Source organism: Falco biarmicus, chromosome 10, assembly GCF_023638135.1.
Source record: "Falco biarmicus isolate bFalBia1 chromosome 10, bFalBia1.pri, whole genome shotgun sequence".
Taxonomy (NCBI): Eukaryota; Metazoa; Chordata; class Aves; order Falconiformes; family Falconidae; genus Falco; species Falco biarmicus.
In genome coordinates this window covers 17,803,847-17,821,277 of record NC_079297.1, presented here as the reverse complement: position 1 = coordinate 17,821,277, position 17,431 = coordinate 17,803,847, and the positions used below count along the sequence as shown (strand labels likewise).

At 41.5% G+C, this 17,431-nt stretch overlaps 1 protein-coding gene across 5 annotated transcripts in view; it reads right to left on the bottom strand.

Moving 5' to 3' along the window:
• Positions 1–1,663: 1,663 nt before the first annotated feature.
• Positions 1,664–17,431, bottom strand: part of RMDN3 (regulator of microtubule dynamics 3) — a 42,302-nt gene continuing 26,534 nt past the window's right edge. For all 5 annotated transcript variants that reach the window (XM_056353178.1, XM_056353176.1, XM_056353179.1 and 2 more), the window contains exons 7-12: positions 12,948–13,023; positions 12,044–12,121; positions 9,651–9,749; positions 7,655–7,708; positions 5,190–5,270; positions 1,664–3,339 (exon numbers count right to left, since the gene is read on the bottom strand). In XM_056353178.1, the coding sequence (XP_056209153.1) occupies positions 3,286–3,339; positions 5,190–5,270; positions 7,655–7,708; positions 9,651–9,749; positions 12,044–12,121; positions 12,948–13,023 (442 nt within the window). In that variant the 3' untranslated portion in view covers positions 1,664–3,285. The remainder of the gene's footprint in view (positions 3,340–5,189; positions 5,271–7,654; positions 7,709–9,650; positions 9,750–12,043; positions 12,122–12,947; positions 13,024–17,431) is intronic.

Genomic DNA, 17,431 nt, shown 5'->3' with positions numbered 1-17,431 from the left:
TCTCCAGGCAGGAGCTGCGCTGCCGGGGATCCCTCCTGCATGAAAACCAGAGTAACAGACCTCTCCGCTTCAGAACCCCCCAGAAAGGGACAAGACCACACACACAAAGGGTACATAGAAGCAACATGCCAGACCCTGCTCTTTTAAGCCAAAACTGAAGTCTTATTTGAAAAAAAAACCAACAACCCCAAAACCAAAACAAAAAAATCCCACAGAAAACCCCCAAACCAGCAGAGAGAAGCAGGCAATCACATGCACAGAAAGCCAAGAGCATTCACCGAGGGTCCGAAACAGAATAGATGCGTTGGAAGGTTGCACCCGTGTGAAATCATCTGCGAATGAACACCAAATGGGAAGAAATACCCTAATTTAATTAGCACCTTTCCCTCCAGGGAAGTAGGTTACTGGTACCCAAAGGCAGCAAAGGTTCTGGCCGCAGCCCGGCATGTCCCACCGGCCCCGCATGGCCCCTGCGCCCATGAAGGACGTGACCTCCGCTTTTATCGGCAAGAAAAACAAGATTTTTGGTATCTGTTTCCGAACAGGCTCTTTAGTCTCTAACCCAAAGCTGTGCTGTTACAGCACTCTTTCATGAGGACTTTCAACAGAGGTCACTCGTCTGGAGAGGTGCTGCCAACCAGCACGGCACCTCAGCCATTAACAAATTAACAAAATGCTTTCCTCATGCATCCCCCCTCTTAAAGACTGAATAAACATAATTGGGATGAAACACTCGAACCTAACCCAGCGCAGAATCCCAAGCAGCAGATGAAATGAACAGCAAATTGGCTTCTTTTTTTTTTTTCAAGCTTACAACCCCCTGTGGTTTTGAAACAGACACCAAAACAAAACAAAAAAATCGAAGGAGAATTTAGATCTGTAGAAACACAGTGGAAGTTATCTCCAGAAAATACATAATGCAAAGATTCCTCCAACAGTTTATGTTTTGACAAGTTAAACAACAGGTGAAGGCTTGAGTAAGTCTGCACGTAAGTAAAGCTACAGACTCTCGGTAGCGTAAATATTTCCTTTTCCCACTCTTCCTATCACACACGCTGAAATCATTTACTTTTGGAAGGCAGCAAGGTTTAAGCAACACACAGAACAGCAAACATAAGTGACTGGTATCACTCTGGGACTTGCTGGCAGGGAAAGGCAATGCAAGAACAGCTAACTACACAACTGTTTCGAGAGCTATTACCTTTTCTCTCCAGAAAAAAAAAACCCACACTTGCAAATCCTCCATGGAAGAATCAAGTTGCTGATACCTTCTGGGTATCACTGTTGAGGATTTCCCAGCTTGGCTTAAGCAACCAAACACAAAACAGCTGAAGCAACCTGTGCTATTATTTATAAAGATTGGATATTTAGAGGAAGAAAACGGTCATCCACTGGGAAATGTTCAAAACTAGACGCTCTCACACGAAGTGAAAAAGGCAGCTTCATCACGCCAGTGAAGAACTGAAAGAAGAGCATACATTAAGTACAAAAATGTCCCACAATTACAGATCAAGTGCCCACTCATCGCAAGGGGAGCGCTGCACAAAAATACAGGGATCAACCTGAACCTGTCAGGATTCAGTTCTCCATCTAGAAGTATCAATTTTTATCATTTTAAGCAAATAAAACTAATTGCACACTCGCCTGGATCTCACGAGATGAATTCAGCACCAAAATTTTAAAGTTTAATTGGGAGGGGGAAGCTAAAAAGTGCCAAATCTATAAAAGTGAAAGTTTTTAAGCTCAAGTTCATTACACATTCCCCCTTCAGTGTTATTTTCACCAAGTAAAAACCCTATCAGTTTAATACACATGTAGTACAAGGGACTAAAAAGGTGATTAAGAAATGTTTTACTCTCGCACTTTTTACTTTACACTTCACAAACACTATACAATGTAGCAAGACATAACATTAAAAACCAAGCATCCGATTAGCTGCCAGCTGAAATTTGAAGGGACATCAAGAGAGCCTTGCTAAATAACTGGGGAAGTGTTTGAAGGTAGTTTTTCTTCATTTCTGTCGGCATACAGCACAGTTTACTTTTTCTGTTTAGAACCCAGAAGCTGCCAGGGGAAACGTCAGTTGTCAGCTTCACCTTCTCGGTGTCACCTAATTAGTCAAGAAGAACGTTACAGGGAAGCATCAGCTTTGCCACAGAACACCCCTGTTCCTGTAACCAGTGTTTCATTGATAAATAACTACTTTTCAACCAAAGTTATTAAATCTAAACCATAGCAGCGTAGTTTAGAGGTACATCAGAAGTTTTCACTTTCATGTGAGTGAAGGGATCACATCACTGGGATTAAGTCCTGAAGTTTAAAATCTTATTACTCACTTCTCTGACAAAAGCAATGCATCCCCCTTAACAATAAAATCGGTATTGTGAAGGAAATCTTGTTGGTCCCCTGGCAGTAACTCACCGTAGTGAGCAGTGCTGGTTTCCCCCAGTGGAAAACCAGTAAGGTAGTTTAGGCATAGCGGGAAAGGACCAACAAGAGTGTGTTTTGGACGCCACCATCAATTTTCTCACAGCAAGGAAGAAAGGGCTGACAAGTCACTGATTTTAAGCCATTGTTGTCTTCTTTTCTTGTAATTGTCTCTTCTTAAGTCACGGTTTCAGTGCCCATCTCAACCAACAGGCTGAGGGCAGCGAGAACATCCCACTGCCTCTGGTGCATCCCACTGAGCACAGTGGCTCAAAATTTTACCTCACCTAAACATCCAAGCAAGGCATGTAATCAGTTATTGCAACTGATTCAATTAATACAAATCATTAAGGAAAAGAGAAAACAATCTGAAAAAAATTTGGCTGATGTCTTCCTCCGGAATCAGCTGAGAGTGCTCACCAGTGAGCAGGCTTGAAGTTCAGGTAGGGTTTGTGATATAAAACACTTGCGTGTATATATAAATATGTATATATTTTTACATCACAAAGCATCTCTCTCACATATCTGCGTTATATATATTTATAAAATCACAAATATTTTTATATCACAAATTATACCTATACACCCCCACACTTGTTTTTAGGAATTGGACTTTTTTTAGGAATTTTAAAATCAAACATATGCAGTGCTGTAAGAAGGAAAATAATACAAAATGTTACATGATTAAATCCTGTCAAGATCTTTGCCTGGATGTGCTGATGAGACTGCTGCATGATTTTTCCTGTAAACTCTTGTGGCTTATCCATGAAATGCAATTAAAGTTGTCAGGATCATGAAACCCCTTTAACTGGAATTTTACTGTCTATGCAGTATCAAGTGGAATAAGCCTGTACACATTTATTCCTCCCAGACTGACAGCATCTCTTCAAGTTCTCTCTCACTCTCTGCATCCTGGAAATGTAATAAGAAAACAGATAAAATATACAGCCTGAAGGAAACAATTAAAAAAGAGCATTTCCCTCTCTTCTCCAACCCCATACCAGGTTTTAAGTATATCCCCAGCCTCACATTTTTCCCCTTAATGCTTTTTATCCCCCCCCCCCCCCCCCCCCCCCCCCCGGTTCTTTCCTCTCGCCGCTGCTGTCAAAGCCTATCTAAGTTTTGCACATGTCAGAGTTTCTCTTATGTTTCCTTTTGAGAGAAGAGAACTGACAACCAAACCAGCAGAATTCAAACATCTGCTCTCTCACTGATTTTCATACTCTGGATAAATGCCCTTGTTCTTCCTTCTCAACATGATGGAAGCTATTTGATTGATGATGAGAACTAACATTTGCAAAGACTTAACGAATCCACTTAAGCACTGGCTTCTTTACTCCATTCCCACTTTTAATTTCAGAGCAGAAGAGAGAATTAACTCTTCATGACTTTTCTGCCTGTAGCCCTCTCCTGGTCTTTCCTGAAAATCTCAATGCTTTTACGATTTAATCTTATGCCTCCAACACCTATTTTTTGATCTTTTCGAAAAAATAATCTTTCTATTTATCAGACATACCATTCCAACTCTGTCTAGAGAGATTCCCAACCAGTGTACAGTGAGGAAGCTCCTCATCAGGCAGAGCTGGGATATTCCCTTCTGCAAGAAGAGAGTAAGTTCTGCTCCGTACCCCATTTTCCCCAGATTTGGCAGCAGCCAGTAGCCAAGTGGTTTCTGCAATACTGGCCAGTGCCCTGCAGGTGGGAGCACAGGCAAGCCAGCTCCTTGCCAGATGGTTTGCCAAGATCTCTTGCGTACTTGTGGTTTGAATCTCAGCACAATACTTTTGCTACAGCAATGTAAAAACTAATTATGGCCCTAAACCCAGAGTGGCATGAAATGCTGCGTATAACTCTGCCTTCTGCCCAGCATGTTTATTCCATCAGACTAAGGCTGAAGCTGTAAGATCTGGACCTTCCTTATGGTAGTTTGTTTGCATTTCTCATGATGATGCCAATAACACCAGGTTAATATTATAAGCTGTCATATTTTTATTCAGTTTCTAACTGGCAGTAATTTGAGGGCACTGTCTATACAGCTTTTGCTTAAAAGAAAAAGTGCAAAGGAAAGTGCAAAAGACCTCCCAGCTGGGGAATGCTGCCGCATGGCAGTTTCTCAAATGCAGTATAGCCTGCTCTCTAAAACCCTGTAAAAGTAATAAGAGCTGAAATATCCCAGATATTAAAAAAAAAAAAAAAAATGTAAATGCAGGGCAGCACATACAAACTTCTGAAAGGCCAAGCAAGTCAAATGCTGGTGCCTTCTCTGAAGCTGCACAGGCCATTAGAAGATGTAAAGCCGTGCTCCAGCCCGAGGACAACAACCGATCAGCTTCAGTGGCCCCATCTGAGTTGAGCTGGCCAGGCACGATAGTGCCCAAATGAATAAACCTCCCCCCAAAACAGGGTAGTGGGAAGTGTACAGCAATCACTCAGCAGTTCTGCAGATACACCAGTCCATGAGCTGCCGCACTGAACACGTGCTGGGCATGCAAATGTGTCCATAATCTAACCCTGCAAACAAGACAGTACTTGCACGGTGATGTGCTGGACTTCTAAGCCTGTATCAGGCATACTATCAACTTCTGAATATTTTTCATTATTTTGCTGAATTGCTTTAGGCATTCAGATAGCAGGTCCCAAGAGAAGAAGAGTCCACACTAAGGAACAAAATACTTTAAAACCTGGGCTTGCAAGCTGGAACATCTTTTAGAAGATAAAATTATCTCTGCTCATCACTAACACGTGCTTACTGAGACCGCTACCTCTTTTGTATTAACTGGCAGCTCCGAGGCAAGATTCATCCAGAGAGCAGCTGCAGAGTTGTTCCCCAGGTCCTTGTAACACTGTGAACATAAAATGACAACGTGAGAAGAGTTAAATGGGAAAAAATAGGCAGCAAATGTAACTGAGCAATTATGAACCCTGGCAACTGATAACAAGAGCTACTTCTACCTCTTACCCATCTGCACAGTATAGATGCGGGCTTCTGACATTTCGTGCCATATACTTCACGCACAAAGCATTAGAATCTCAATCAGATTATAGGATACTAGATTTCCCTTTTTGGTGTTTTTGTTTGTTTTGGGCAAAGAGATTGTTATTTTGGTTGAAGATTTTCAGGTGTTCCTGTGATTTTTACCATTATTGAAACTCTGTTTTTATTTCCACTTAGGCACTATTCCTCACAGCACTTTCATCACAAACCCTCTGCACTGAGAGCACATCATCTTAGGAAGCTTACATTCCCTGGGCTGTTAAAAATGAGGTTCAATTGCAAGCGCCGTAACATCTAATATTGACAGGTCTCTTGGGTCTCACAATAGGTGTGAAAAATCCTTCATCATGAACTCTTCTCCAGCAGCAGAGAAACTGTCATCCCTCTATGTAATAGGGAGTTTTTCAGTGCCTAGAGAGTGACGGAGGCATTTGCAGACTACAAAATAAGCACGGTAAAATGAAGCGGTGGCTAAAAAAACCCCATCAGCAATGCAGTTAATCACTGTAATTGCCATAAAAAGCCAACATTCAGTTAGGATAAGGACAGCAGTTAAAACTCCTGTAGACTGAAATATCACTGCATGGTATGTGCATGAGTGTATTTTGGTGATTTTCCCATGTTGTGGGGTAGTTCTGAGAGAGAATATCCATTCTGCTGTGGGCACTGTCGGATTTTTGCATCTGATGAATTCAAAATAGATGGAGCCATGGGCATCCATTGAAGCCTTTAAAAACCCTGCATCCCTGCATATCAGCCAAAAATGTCAGAAGATAACTGTAAAACACAATTATTTTTTCCTCTGAAGTTTGACCCATCAGAGCACTATCTCTTTCAAAATAATTAGACACCAATTACACTTTTTAAATTTTGTGATTGAATATGTGACCCAAAGTAACAAAGCCTGGGATTAGAGGAAAAAAAACCCAACCCAAACCTAAAATCAAACAGATCCAAGTAGTCCTACTAACCTCTACACTAATTTGTGTTTGCAGTATATTTCTGAAGCTCAATCACATCTGCCAGACATGTGGTGAACTATTAACCCAATAAAAACATATCAGCTGATATAGATTACACACAATGAAACCCACATTTTTACATCAACTCTGAAAATCTGTTCAGGTTAAGACTTGACAGTATTTGCTGCTGCAGCTTCCCTGGAAATAAGTTCCAAGTCTTCCATCCTTTATACTATAAAAGACATTTAGGGGCGATTTTGAATTTCCATGAAAGCTGGCTGTATTTACAAGCAGAAAGAGAAGCAATTAAGACCACATTCATCATGGTACATAAGCAGCCAGAAACAAAAAGCTAGCTGATTTACAAATACGTATCTGATTTTATCTAACAGATGACTCATGACTAAATACACACAGTGAGCTGCAATACATCAAAGACAAAATCCAGCTGGTGTGAAGGCTACTACACCTCTTGCTAGGTCTTCCTCCTCTGCTATCACCTTCATTCTCCTTTAATGAGATGCTTATTGTGGAATAAGTTTTGCACCTAGGTTCCAGTAATAATGTATTCCAGACCAAGCAGATCCTATGACTTGCACGCTACCCTGATAAAATTCACATTCTTTGGGACACTGGGAATTCAGGAATTTCACAGAGAATGACTACAGCTACTCTTTGCTACGCCCACTCTGGCTAATACTTCTAAAGCTATTTGGACTTTAAACTAGACTCCAACTGGAGGCTGTAGGTATTAAGCAGCAACTTTTAACATTTAAGAGTTCAAAACCAATTATTCCCTCAACGCAAACAAAAAGAACTTTGGAGCTCCAGCTCCAGGCACTCGTGGTGTATTTAATCATCACTCAAGACTCCCATCTGTCCTGGTAAGATAGAGACATACTTTATCCTTTACTTTTCCCCATGACACTTTCTGTACACACCACAGAAGTCCATCGTGGTGGCGGTATTAAACCTCCAGCCTGTGGCTTACCAGTTACCAGTGCTGTTTTATATAGAATTTGATCTCTTAAAAAACAAGAAGGGTGCTCCGCTGGATGACTCAAAGGCAATATCCTCCCTGAATTGTAATGTCTCCACACTAGGTGATGATTTGACCTTTTTTAGGAACATTATCATCTTACAAAATCTTGCTTCTGCATGAAGTAATTTACATGTCCATAGCACTTTACAGCCAAAGGTAATTTTTTAATACAAATCTTATCCTAGGAGCATGTGACTGATCTAAAGAAAGCAACAAGTGACTGGTTACCTTGGCAATGTATACTCGTCCTGCTTTGGAAAATCCTGGGCTGAGCTCTTCAACCTACAAAGGACAGAGGGGAGGGTGCAGCAGGCAGAGGGGAGCAGACATTAGGATGTGCAAAGGACATAGTTAATGCTTACATCAGGCTTGCTGCATCTCTTAAAAAAGAAAAAAAAAATTACTAAACCCTACTTTTGTAATCAGTAGTGTAAGAGTTTTTCATAGGCTTGCCTGGCTGGGTTAGTACAGTCCTCAGATTCTCATAAAAAAGTGCCCGTGACTCAACGAACAACATTCACACTCTCACCAAATCTAAGCGCCATGAAAGAACAGTGAGGTGAAGTCAAGCACTCAGAAGCTAAGGGAAATTCAGAACCAGCCTGACAACCTCCACTTGCACATGTGCGTGCACTATTTTTAACCTCCTTGCCCATGCAGTCTCACCCACTTGGGCTTTTCCCAAATATACTGGTGCCAAATCTCAGGAATCTTCCCCCAATTTTTCATCTTCTCCTTCCTGGCTACTAATTCCCAGGTTCCTAGTTACTCATGTCCCCCTGCCTTCTTCCATTCACTCAGCTACAGTTACCGCTCTCCAAGTAACTTTATTCCAGTATGTTCCCATCAAGAACCCTTGGCCTGACCTGTATCCCACCCTCACGCAAACTCCCCAATGTGCTCTACCAAGATGTTTGGCCCCAGACATCAGAGGAAGCACCAAGAGCACAAGACAGACAGTGTTCATCCTCTTAATTCTGTTGTCTGACCTTAGATCTAGTTCAGCTTGTGACTAACCCAGAGCTGCAATTTGCCAGAAGATTTCCATTCCCCTGAAGCGTGCCAACTGTGGCTGAAAGCTGAAACGGACTCTGTGAGCATACAGGAAGCACACTTGTTCGGGGGTAATTAGCTTCCAGAGGGACGCTTCTGTGTCCTTTTGAAAATCTACATATCTGACCAAAGCTAAACCTCAGAAAATACAAGTTCCTGTTTCAAACTGCAGCACTGCCCCAACTCATCAATAAAAGCGACAAGCTGTTTTTCTTTCTAATGAAAAGAAACAAAACACTTTGCCTCAAACTTACTTCTGAAACGATTTAACCACTCTGGCTGAAAAGTCAGTTGCCTAGGGCTGATACGTACCACCTACCCCCTCTCAAACAACAACATTTTGGCAAAATCCTAAGAAACTGAAATAAGTATGACATTCCCTGACACTTTCCAGAACTGCTGACCCAACCTATGAGTTATAAAGTGGTAGGGCAATTTATTTCTGTAACACTTCATCAGAGGTGCTCAAGAGTAGTTCTCAGGCACAGCCAAAGACAGTCTGCTTAACTCATCTTGTGCAGACCCTTGCAACAAGAGCTGTATGCTCAAAAATGTGACTCAGACCAGATCTTAAATTTATTTTCATCAATGGGAGGACGAAAAGAAGCCATTCAGAGGGCAGGACTCTCACAAAGCAGGAAGTACTCTGAAGAACTGCTTTCTAGAAATACATAAGCAATATGCCCCTGAAACCTTAAAGTAGTTGTCTTAAAATGTTTGAAGCTGAGTCTGACCTCATCAGACAGCCTTTTAATAAAACATTCTGAGAGAAATCAAGACAGAATGTATCTACACAAGCATTCCCAGAGATGACCTCAAACAGATCTTACAGACCCTGAAAGAGCAGGCCATATGCCTTTAATATCAAGCAATGAATCACTCCACTGTGCAGCTTTTAAAATGAAAACCAAAACCCTTAAAACTAATTCTGAACACTTTGGGTCTAGTTCCGATGTCTTCAAAATCACTTTCTTCTGTCTGGCTGTTCTATAACAGAGGCTCCACAATTTTTCCTTTCACCAGCTTTTTCTCCACAGGTTCTAGTCAATGGAGATGTATCATGGAGCACTTGGGAAAGCACTAAGTTTAAGCAGAACACAAATACTCCAGTTCCACACTTGTGATTGCATTTGGCAGGTTAGCAATATTCTTGCTTATCAGATTCCATTACCCGTAAGAAGTTTTGCAGCGCGTCCTGTACAGTGGCTGTAGGAGGGGCTTCAAACAAAGCAGAAGCAGTCTTTTTTTCAAGCCACCCCAGGTGGGAAACCTGCAGAGACAGTAAGATGAAACTGTCAACCCCTCTAGAGACACAGCATATGCAAAAGTATACAGACAAGGAACTATCCAGTTTCTTGTAGCTGGCTCATGCACCTGAGAGAAAGCCAAGGACCTTGGTAGTGTCGGCAGATTCTGGACAAGTACCCAAGTCCAGCCACAGAATTAAACCTGATGTGCTTTTCCTTATACCAAGTCAGCTTTTGCAATTCCGTACATCAGCTGCCACATGCACAATGCTCAAAGTAAGATTTGTCTCTGTCTCTACAACTGGATATTACAGGCACGCAACAGTGCGGGTGGTCCAAAATCCCAAACCGCCACATTGCAGCCACACCAGTTGCTGGCAGTTCCCAGAGATGCATCGGGGAAAATGCATGTACGGAGCCCTCCCCTCGCCAGCTGCAACCTTGTATGTGTTCTCCCCATACAAAGATCCCTCGAGAGGCAGGCTAAAGTCTTCCCACCAACAGATACTCACATCTTGAGAAACAGGTAGCTATAATAATTATTTCATGAAATCTTATTCTCCTGCTCCCAGCTCCTCTCTCTAATAAGAAACACCCTGAAACTTCCATGAGGGAAAGGACGCACAGGACTGTAACTTCTGATAATGTCTTCTTGGTTTAATGCTATATAATTCTTATAATGCAGAATAGCAGAAGCACTAACGTATTTCTGCATACATCTGGTTTTGTTTCATAGCTTTAGCAGCTCTAAGAGCAGTAAGGCTGAGTAGCAAGTCCATAACAGAATAAAGAGCTACGAGCTTCCACTAGTTTAGTTCACTGCTCCTCTGTAATTAACAGCGTCAATTCAGCTACAGCCTCTGCGATGTGACTTCATTTTTGACAGTAGCGAAGCACTTTCAAATTGTATAAACTGAAAAGTAGATATTTACTGCAAACTCTTACTTCTTTTTATAGGCACTAAATCTGATTTATGGTATTTGACTCCAAGCTTCTCCCTGTCAAGAAATAGAAAGCAGCCGGCACGCTTACTTCTAATACCTCCAATACTTTGCATAGCAAAGGCAGAGGAAACACATGCTAAATATTATACAGATATACTGTGCGCAGCAGCTCTTGCCAGCCCTGAAATGTCCTTGATCACATCCATATGTGCTTAAAGAACTGAAGGTAGTTTTTCACTAAGTAAAGCACAGGGAACAGTAAGCTAGTTTGCATCTAGTACTTTTTCTAATCCATTTTTTGCCATTTCACCTCACATGTCACCTGCAGTGACTAAAACCTATGTCCAGGGCCCTGAACCCTTCAGAGCTCCAATTCAGAGCAGCTCAGAAATAACACTTCAAGCAAACAGCTTCCCTCTAGGAAAGAGACAAAAAGCAGAGGGAAAAATGAAACGCAGAATAGTGGCAATATATAAATGAAACTGCAAATGCCCCAGCAGCTTTTACTCTTATCACACAGAGGTACACCAAGTACTTTTAAAGCCTTTTATTGATTCAGGGGCAAAAGTATTACAATAGCAAGAGCAAATGATGTTGCCAAAGAGCAAATGACATTGCCAATATGAAACCACTCTCTTCATGCTTCTTAAAACATCAGTGTGTGTTCAGTACCACTGGCCTTTCTATACCTTCTTCTGGCCTTTGATCATTAGCACAGAGCAACCCGCTGGAAATGGGCTCAGCTGGCATTTGTCCCAATCACCAGCTCAGTGTTTCTGTAGTCCCTCTCGCCTATGAACTTACATAAACTCTTGTTAAAAACCTGTAGCATTCGAAAGAGAGTGCTTTGAGTGGTAACACCAGTATGAAGGTATACATTTTAGATTTAGTAAGAGGCAGACAAGAGGGAGGTGGACTGCCTAAGACTTCTCAATTACAGTTCAGAAAACACTTCGATGGAAAGCTGAGAGATTCCGAATTCACTGTGTCCTGGCAGACAACAGTTTCAGCAGTGCTTTTATAAAAGCATGGAGGTGCTACACATACAAGAACATGAGCTTTTACATCGTAAGAGGTTTCTGAATGCAATGAGTTAACAGTATTCATCAGTGGAGTGCTTTACCTGGCACTGTTTCACGACTGAAATGAAGAGCTTCTCGATCCCATGCAAGCACACCCTTTAAACTACTTCTCCAAGCAACCAGGACATTCCCACACCTGTACTTTCCGATACAATATCTGAGTTCAGCCACCAAAGAGTGTCCTCAGTCCTTAAGCTGGTGGTTTGAATCCATCTCTCTTTCATTTAAACAGGGATGAATTAAATTCCAAGGAGGAAGAAAACAGCAGTAAGTAGTAATAAACTATTTTACCTGGTAACACCACCTGCCCAAGAGATAGTAACACTTTGGATCCTCTGGTTTCAGTTCAATCGCCTTATCGATGTGTTCCTATGGAAAACCATCACCAACACACATTATATTTTTGTTATAAGCGAACACAATATTCACGACAGCAGATGAACAAACGTGGAAAGAGGAAAGGAAGAAGTCCACAAGTTAAGTGTCAGTGACCAACAAAATGACAGCTACAAAGAGATTCCAAATTTTCTTAAAAACTGTTTCAGTGAACACAGAAAACCAGCATTTTATGAGTCTCAGAGACAAGAATTACTATACATAATAAAAAAAATGAAGCTGCCCTTCATTTTGTTCTACCACCTTTTCAGAGCTTTGACAGAATCAACTCATTAGTCACATCGACAGCTGACAAGGCAATAATTATACGTGGCCTGTTCTGTAGGAACTGTTCCAGGCACATTCTCTTACCCTGTAACATCCCTGCTGTGGATAAAAAGCAAATAAAGGAACCTCAGGAAGATTAAATCCTCTTTGAGAAATAACTGCTTTGCATTTAGGGGAGGGTGCGAGCACGCTCACAGACAGTTACTGAAGAAAAGTTGTTGCTCCATCTTACTACCACATTGTAATTTGATGTTAGGAGTTCTCAGTCTCACCATACACAGACATTTTATTTGCAAGACTCTTCCTCTTCTTTTTTCTGAGATTACAGTGTGCAAAAGTGCAGAGCCAGACCTGTCACCCCCATTACATGTCGCTGGAGTCACCTTCGTCAGTCCACACCTCCCACTCACAGCATCTCTTCAAGACCTATCGCTTCCTTAACAAGAGCTGGAGCCAATTTTCCTAATTTATTACTACAGAAATAAGTATTGTTCAACATTTACACAAAAACCAGCACATCCTTCCTACTCACCTTAAAAACATATCCGATTTGAATGCGCTTCTGAATACTCTCATGTTCTGATAACTGCCCACAAAGAATAGCATACCTACACAGAGGAGACATTTGCATGAAATCAAGCAGGCAGTTTAAAATATACATTTGTATTCTGTTGCTACCTTCAAAAGGAAGATATGTAAGTGCATTAAAGCTTCACAACTTACTGGGGAAAACAAGGAATACTGTACATCTTTTACAGGGAAGAGACATATGCAGTAAGAAATGTAGTGCACAAGAAGGAATTAGCTTGAATGATGTTGGCAAGTCAACAGGAATGGATTGACAGTGAGACAAAAATTCCTTGCAGTGATGGCTGGAAAGCCTTGTTCTACATAAAACAGGAGCAGCACACTTCTACGCCCTAAATCTCTTCACTCAGCAACAAAACTGTGTCAAAGCACAGAGCACTGAAGAATAAATGCTATTGCAGCGAGAGCCAGAACTATGAAAAGCTCTAAGATGCACAGTGATCTTCCATACGAAACACCCAATCTATAGCACAGCTGCCATCTACTTCAAGGGAAAAGATCGTGAAAACCTACCTATATCCTGCAGCCCAACACGGCCACCAAACGTGGGAAGAAAAATAACATGTTGAAAGGGCAAAGCCATTTAGTGTTGTCCAGTAAGAGATCATAAATTGTGAGCCTGAGAAGCATAGGCCCTAGCAAAATCAGTTGTTTCATGAGCTGTGAAAGTTAAGGAAGGTTAATTATCCATGGATTTGCACCCTCCCATCTCACTGCCCTGCACCACAGAGGTTCAAATGCCCTCCCTCCCTCCACTGCTTCCCAAGAAACAAAAAAACCAAAGTGTGGAGGTGTGTGATTCAATGCAAACTGATATTTCAGCTGTGCTGATTTGGTCTTTGACCTCTGCCATCCCACTTAGGTAAGAGCTGTGGGAACGGAAGAGGCTTCCTCACTCTTCTCTGACTATGGCTCAAAAAATATTAGGTGCAACAGATGGACAAATGAATAACACAAGTCTCGTTTTTTCAAAAAAACAAAGCTGAAAAGTAGAAAGATGCAAGGAAACCTCGAGATTTCTTTACTACATCCACATCCCAGTGCTGCTGGATACTCTGTCTCATCTCAACACACCATATCCCAAAGCACCCCTGGTGACAGCTAACCACAACAGATGTTCATGCAGGAATTTGTCAGAAGACTTCTGAGTCTCCACACTTCCTTCAGTGTCACAAAAAACCCCCCCACAAAACATTTCGCACCTCATTGCTCTTGCCTGAACTAAGTTTTCCATGTGTCAGCTACAATACAAAGAAGTTGCACCTCCTGATTATTTAGAATTTTTCATTAAATCTGATTCTTTTAACATGCTAATTTTATTGGGAAAAAACCCTCTGGTTCAGTTCTAAAATTCTTATTTTTTCACGATACCGGAAAAGATTACTAGATCAGTGTCTTAACTGGGTAAAATCCATTCTCTCCCACTGACAAAGTTCACAGCTGCACTGACACAATCTGTCCCTTACAGATGCTGAAGTAAATGTTTTTATGATCTCCTCCAGTTTTGTTTCACAACAAACATCAGCCTGTGCTAAATACCCTTAACCACAACATGACTCGGTTTAGAAATACAAGCCAACAAAAGGCTTATTTTCTAAGATCACAAGATAAAAATATTTCTATACAATAAATCATACAGTCTGTAGCCCTGTCTAACATATAGGAACTTGTCAGAATATAGCTCCTATAACCATACTGTTTAAGCTACTGAATACATGGGCAGGCATTAAATAAGATTAGGTCAAGTTTAAGGTTCTGCAACAAAACAGGGGAACACCATGCCTTTCTGAAATAGAAGCTAAACTGCTGCATAACCTCCCTTTATATCACCCCATCCTTCCCCAGCGAAAGCCTAACGAGCCCCTTCAAAGCAGCAGCAAGCCCAACAGGACACTGAGCTAGTTCAGTCGGATCTCTCCACCAAACACATAAACATCAAGTGGTGTGATATGCAGCTGTCAAGAAATAGAAATACCAGGTTTTTTTTTAACAGCCTGGCGAGATGTTACATAAAATAAGCAGTAAACAGTAGTCCTATCTTTGTGTCATGAAAATAAAATAATTTTTTAAGAAAGAAAAAAAAAATGCTAAGAGATGCCTGAACTGTTTTTTCCCTGCAGTCCCAGATGACACTACTCAACCCAGCTTTGCTGGTCTCAGCCCTTTGCATGAACCTTCCTTTTCAGCTTGTGCCTCGAGGTCCGATGGCACCAGCCTGCGGGTGATTTTCATACACAAGACTTTGTGGTTCTGAGATTTTAGGCTCTGGAGGTCTTCAGATCCCGGCTTCCCTTCCTCGCTCAGCAGTACCAACATGGTTTTCTGCTTTTTTCTCTTCTGCTTGTTTAGCTTGGCTTGTTGGAGCTATTTATTCTAGTTCATCTGGTGAAACGCCTTGGGATGAGTGTCACAAGAGGCATTGCTGAGTTCAGGAGGACTGACCAGCAGTAACAGGATAGATTAAAAATAACGAGTTTGGGAAGGGGATTTTCATCTTCTGTAAACAAGATGTAACCTCTGAAGCACTGTGCAGACTGATGTCTCAGCAGTTACCAAAACCTTGTATTATGATATCCCTTGACTAATTATTAACCAGAACTACTCATTAAGCTGCTGACACTGGTCAAACTGCAAGTTCCCGTATGAATCTCAGCTCAGTAACATTTCCCCATTTATTAGAAAATAAACTCTGTGGAAGCAGATACTACCAGATGAGAGACCCTCTGCTCTTCCAGCTTAAATCCCCAAGCTTGGGACACAGAGCTCTGAAGAAACTTCATTTTCGATGCTGCACTCTGGCTGACTCCCATCGAAGCAGGACTCCTGGCCTCTGAGCACAAAACACAGCTCAGCACAGCCCAGCACCTCCAGCTCCATGGCCAGCATGGTTTGCCAACCCAAATACATCTCTTATCTCTTTTAACTGTTTCAAAGACTCGCTAGCTGAGTGTGCTGGTGCTTCTCTCTGCATTAGACAATCAGGAAATTAAAAAGAAACTGCAAGGCAAAGGAGAATAAAAGGAAAAGGGGAAAGAAGTGAGGCGAAGCAGCAATTTTGCAGCCAACTGATAAAAGTGAAATAGAGTGTGCTTTGTATTGTTGAAGATGAGCCAAGCAGGAAAGTCTGACCAGTGACAACAGCATGAAGGCACCGAAGTTCTTTCCTTTTATTGACATCAAAATTTGCTTCATACATATTTAACTAATTTTTCATTGCAACACCCAACAAACTAATGAGCTAGAACACATTCCTATTCAATCAGCATTAGCTGTGAACTGAACAGATCAAGGCTAGCTTGTAAAAATTCTTCAGTGTCATTCAAGCAGCACTGCCAGTAAATCAAGAAAGAAGTTTTATCATACACAGACAAGAAGATTAAAAATCCTTCTCAGAGCTCAACTTTCACCCACCAGAGTCAGATAAAAGCTAGAAGAATAAAACCCTTTATCAAGTAAATGATCTGGAGAAACAAAGCTCCAAAATACACATCTCGATAAAAGAATTTAGAAGTCCTCTCAATTTTTTATGAGCATTACCAGTTTTTCACCTTCCTGTGCACTGACTACTCTCTTCACTTGAGAACAAGAAGGAGACAGATAAGTAGCATGAAAGTACTTGGACTGCAACACACCAAAAATTAAAATAATCATTAATTTAGGAATTAGTACTTTGGGAGAGACAGCAGAATTCCCAGTGACTTAACCTGAAATTAACGACTGTCTGGTCTTAAAGAGCTTGGGCTTTCCTAAGGGGAGACAAGATCGAAGGAAAACACGAGGAAGGCAGAAGTATTCCTCCAGGCTTTGTCTGCATGGAGAGCTCAGCGAGGAGGCCAGGGTGTAAATTCACAGAGCATCAGTTAAGCTGAAATAATTCCCCATTTGGCTATGCTTAGTAGCCCTGTTCTCCAGTGGCACAACCAGATCTCCCTTCCCTACAGGCTATGAACATCCATACGGGAGAGTTTCTACATTCTGTATGAACAACCTAGTTTCTGCATTAACTTCCCACCACACATAAGTCCGAAGCCTAAGCCTGGCTTTGCCCTGCCAGCAGCGTAAGTCTGGCTGTTGCCAGCTGAGTATCGATAAACTTTGGTTTACTTTGTAGAAAGCCACGTCACTGCTGTGTTCACTGCTGGTCATACATCTTCCCACATAAGGGTAAGAATTCATCAAGAGCCCCGCTGGCTTGACATGGGAGATAAAAGCCCAGTTTGAGGTGTAAGAAACCCCAAGACTTAGGCAGAGATAGCAAATCTGTAATGTACAGACCTGCTGAAAAGGGTAATCGACGATGATGGCATGTATGCTAGAAATTTAAGCACAATAAATCATGTTCTAGATTAAAGAAACATTGGTTTTCTACTGTCACTGTCTCAATTTTCCACCGGGATTAAAATTTTATACACGTTCTTTCACATTAAG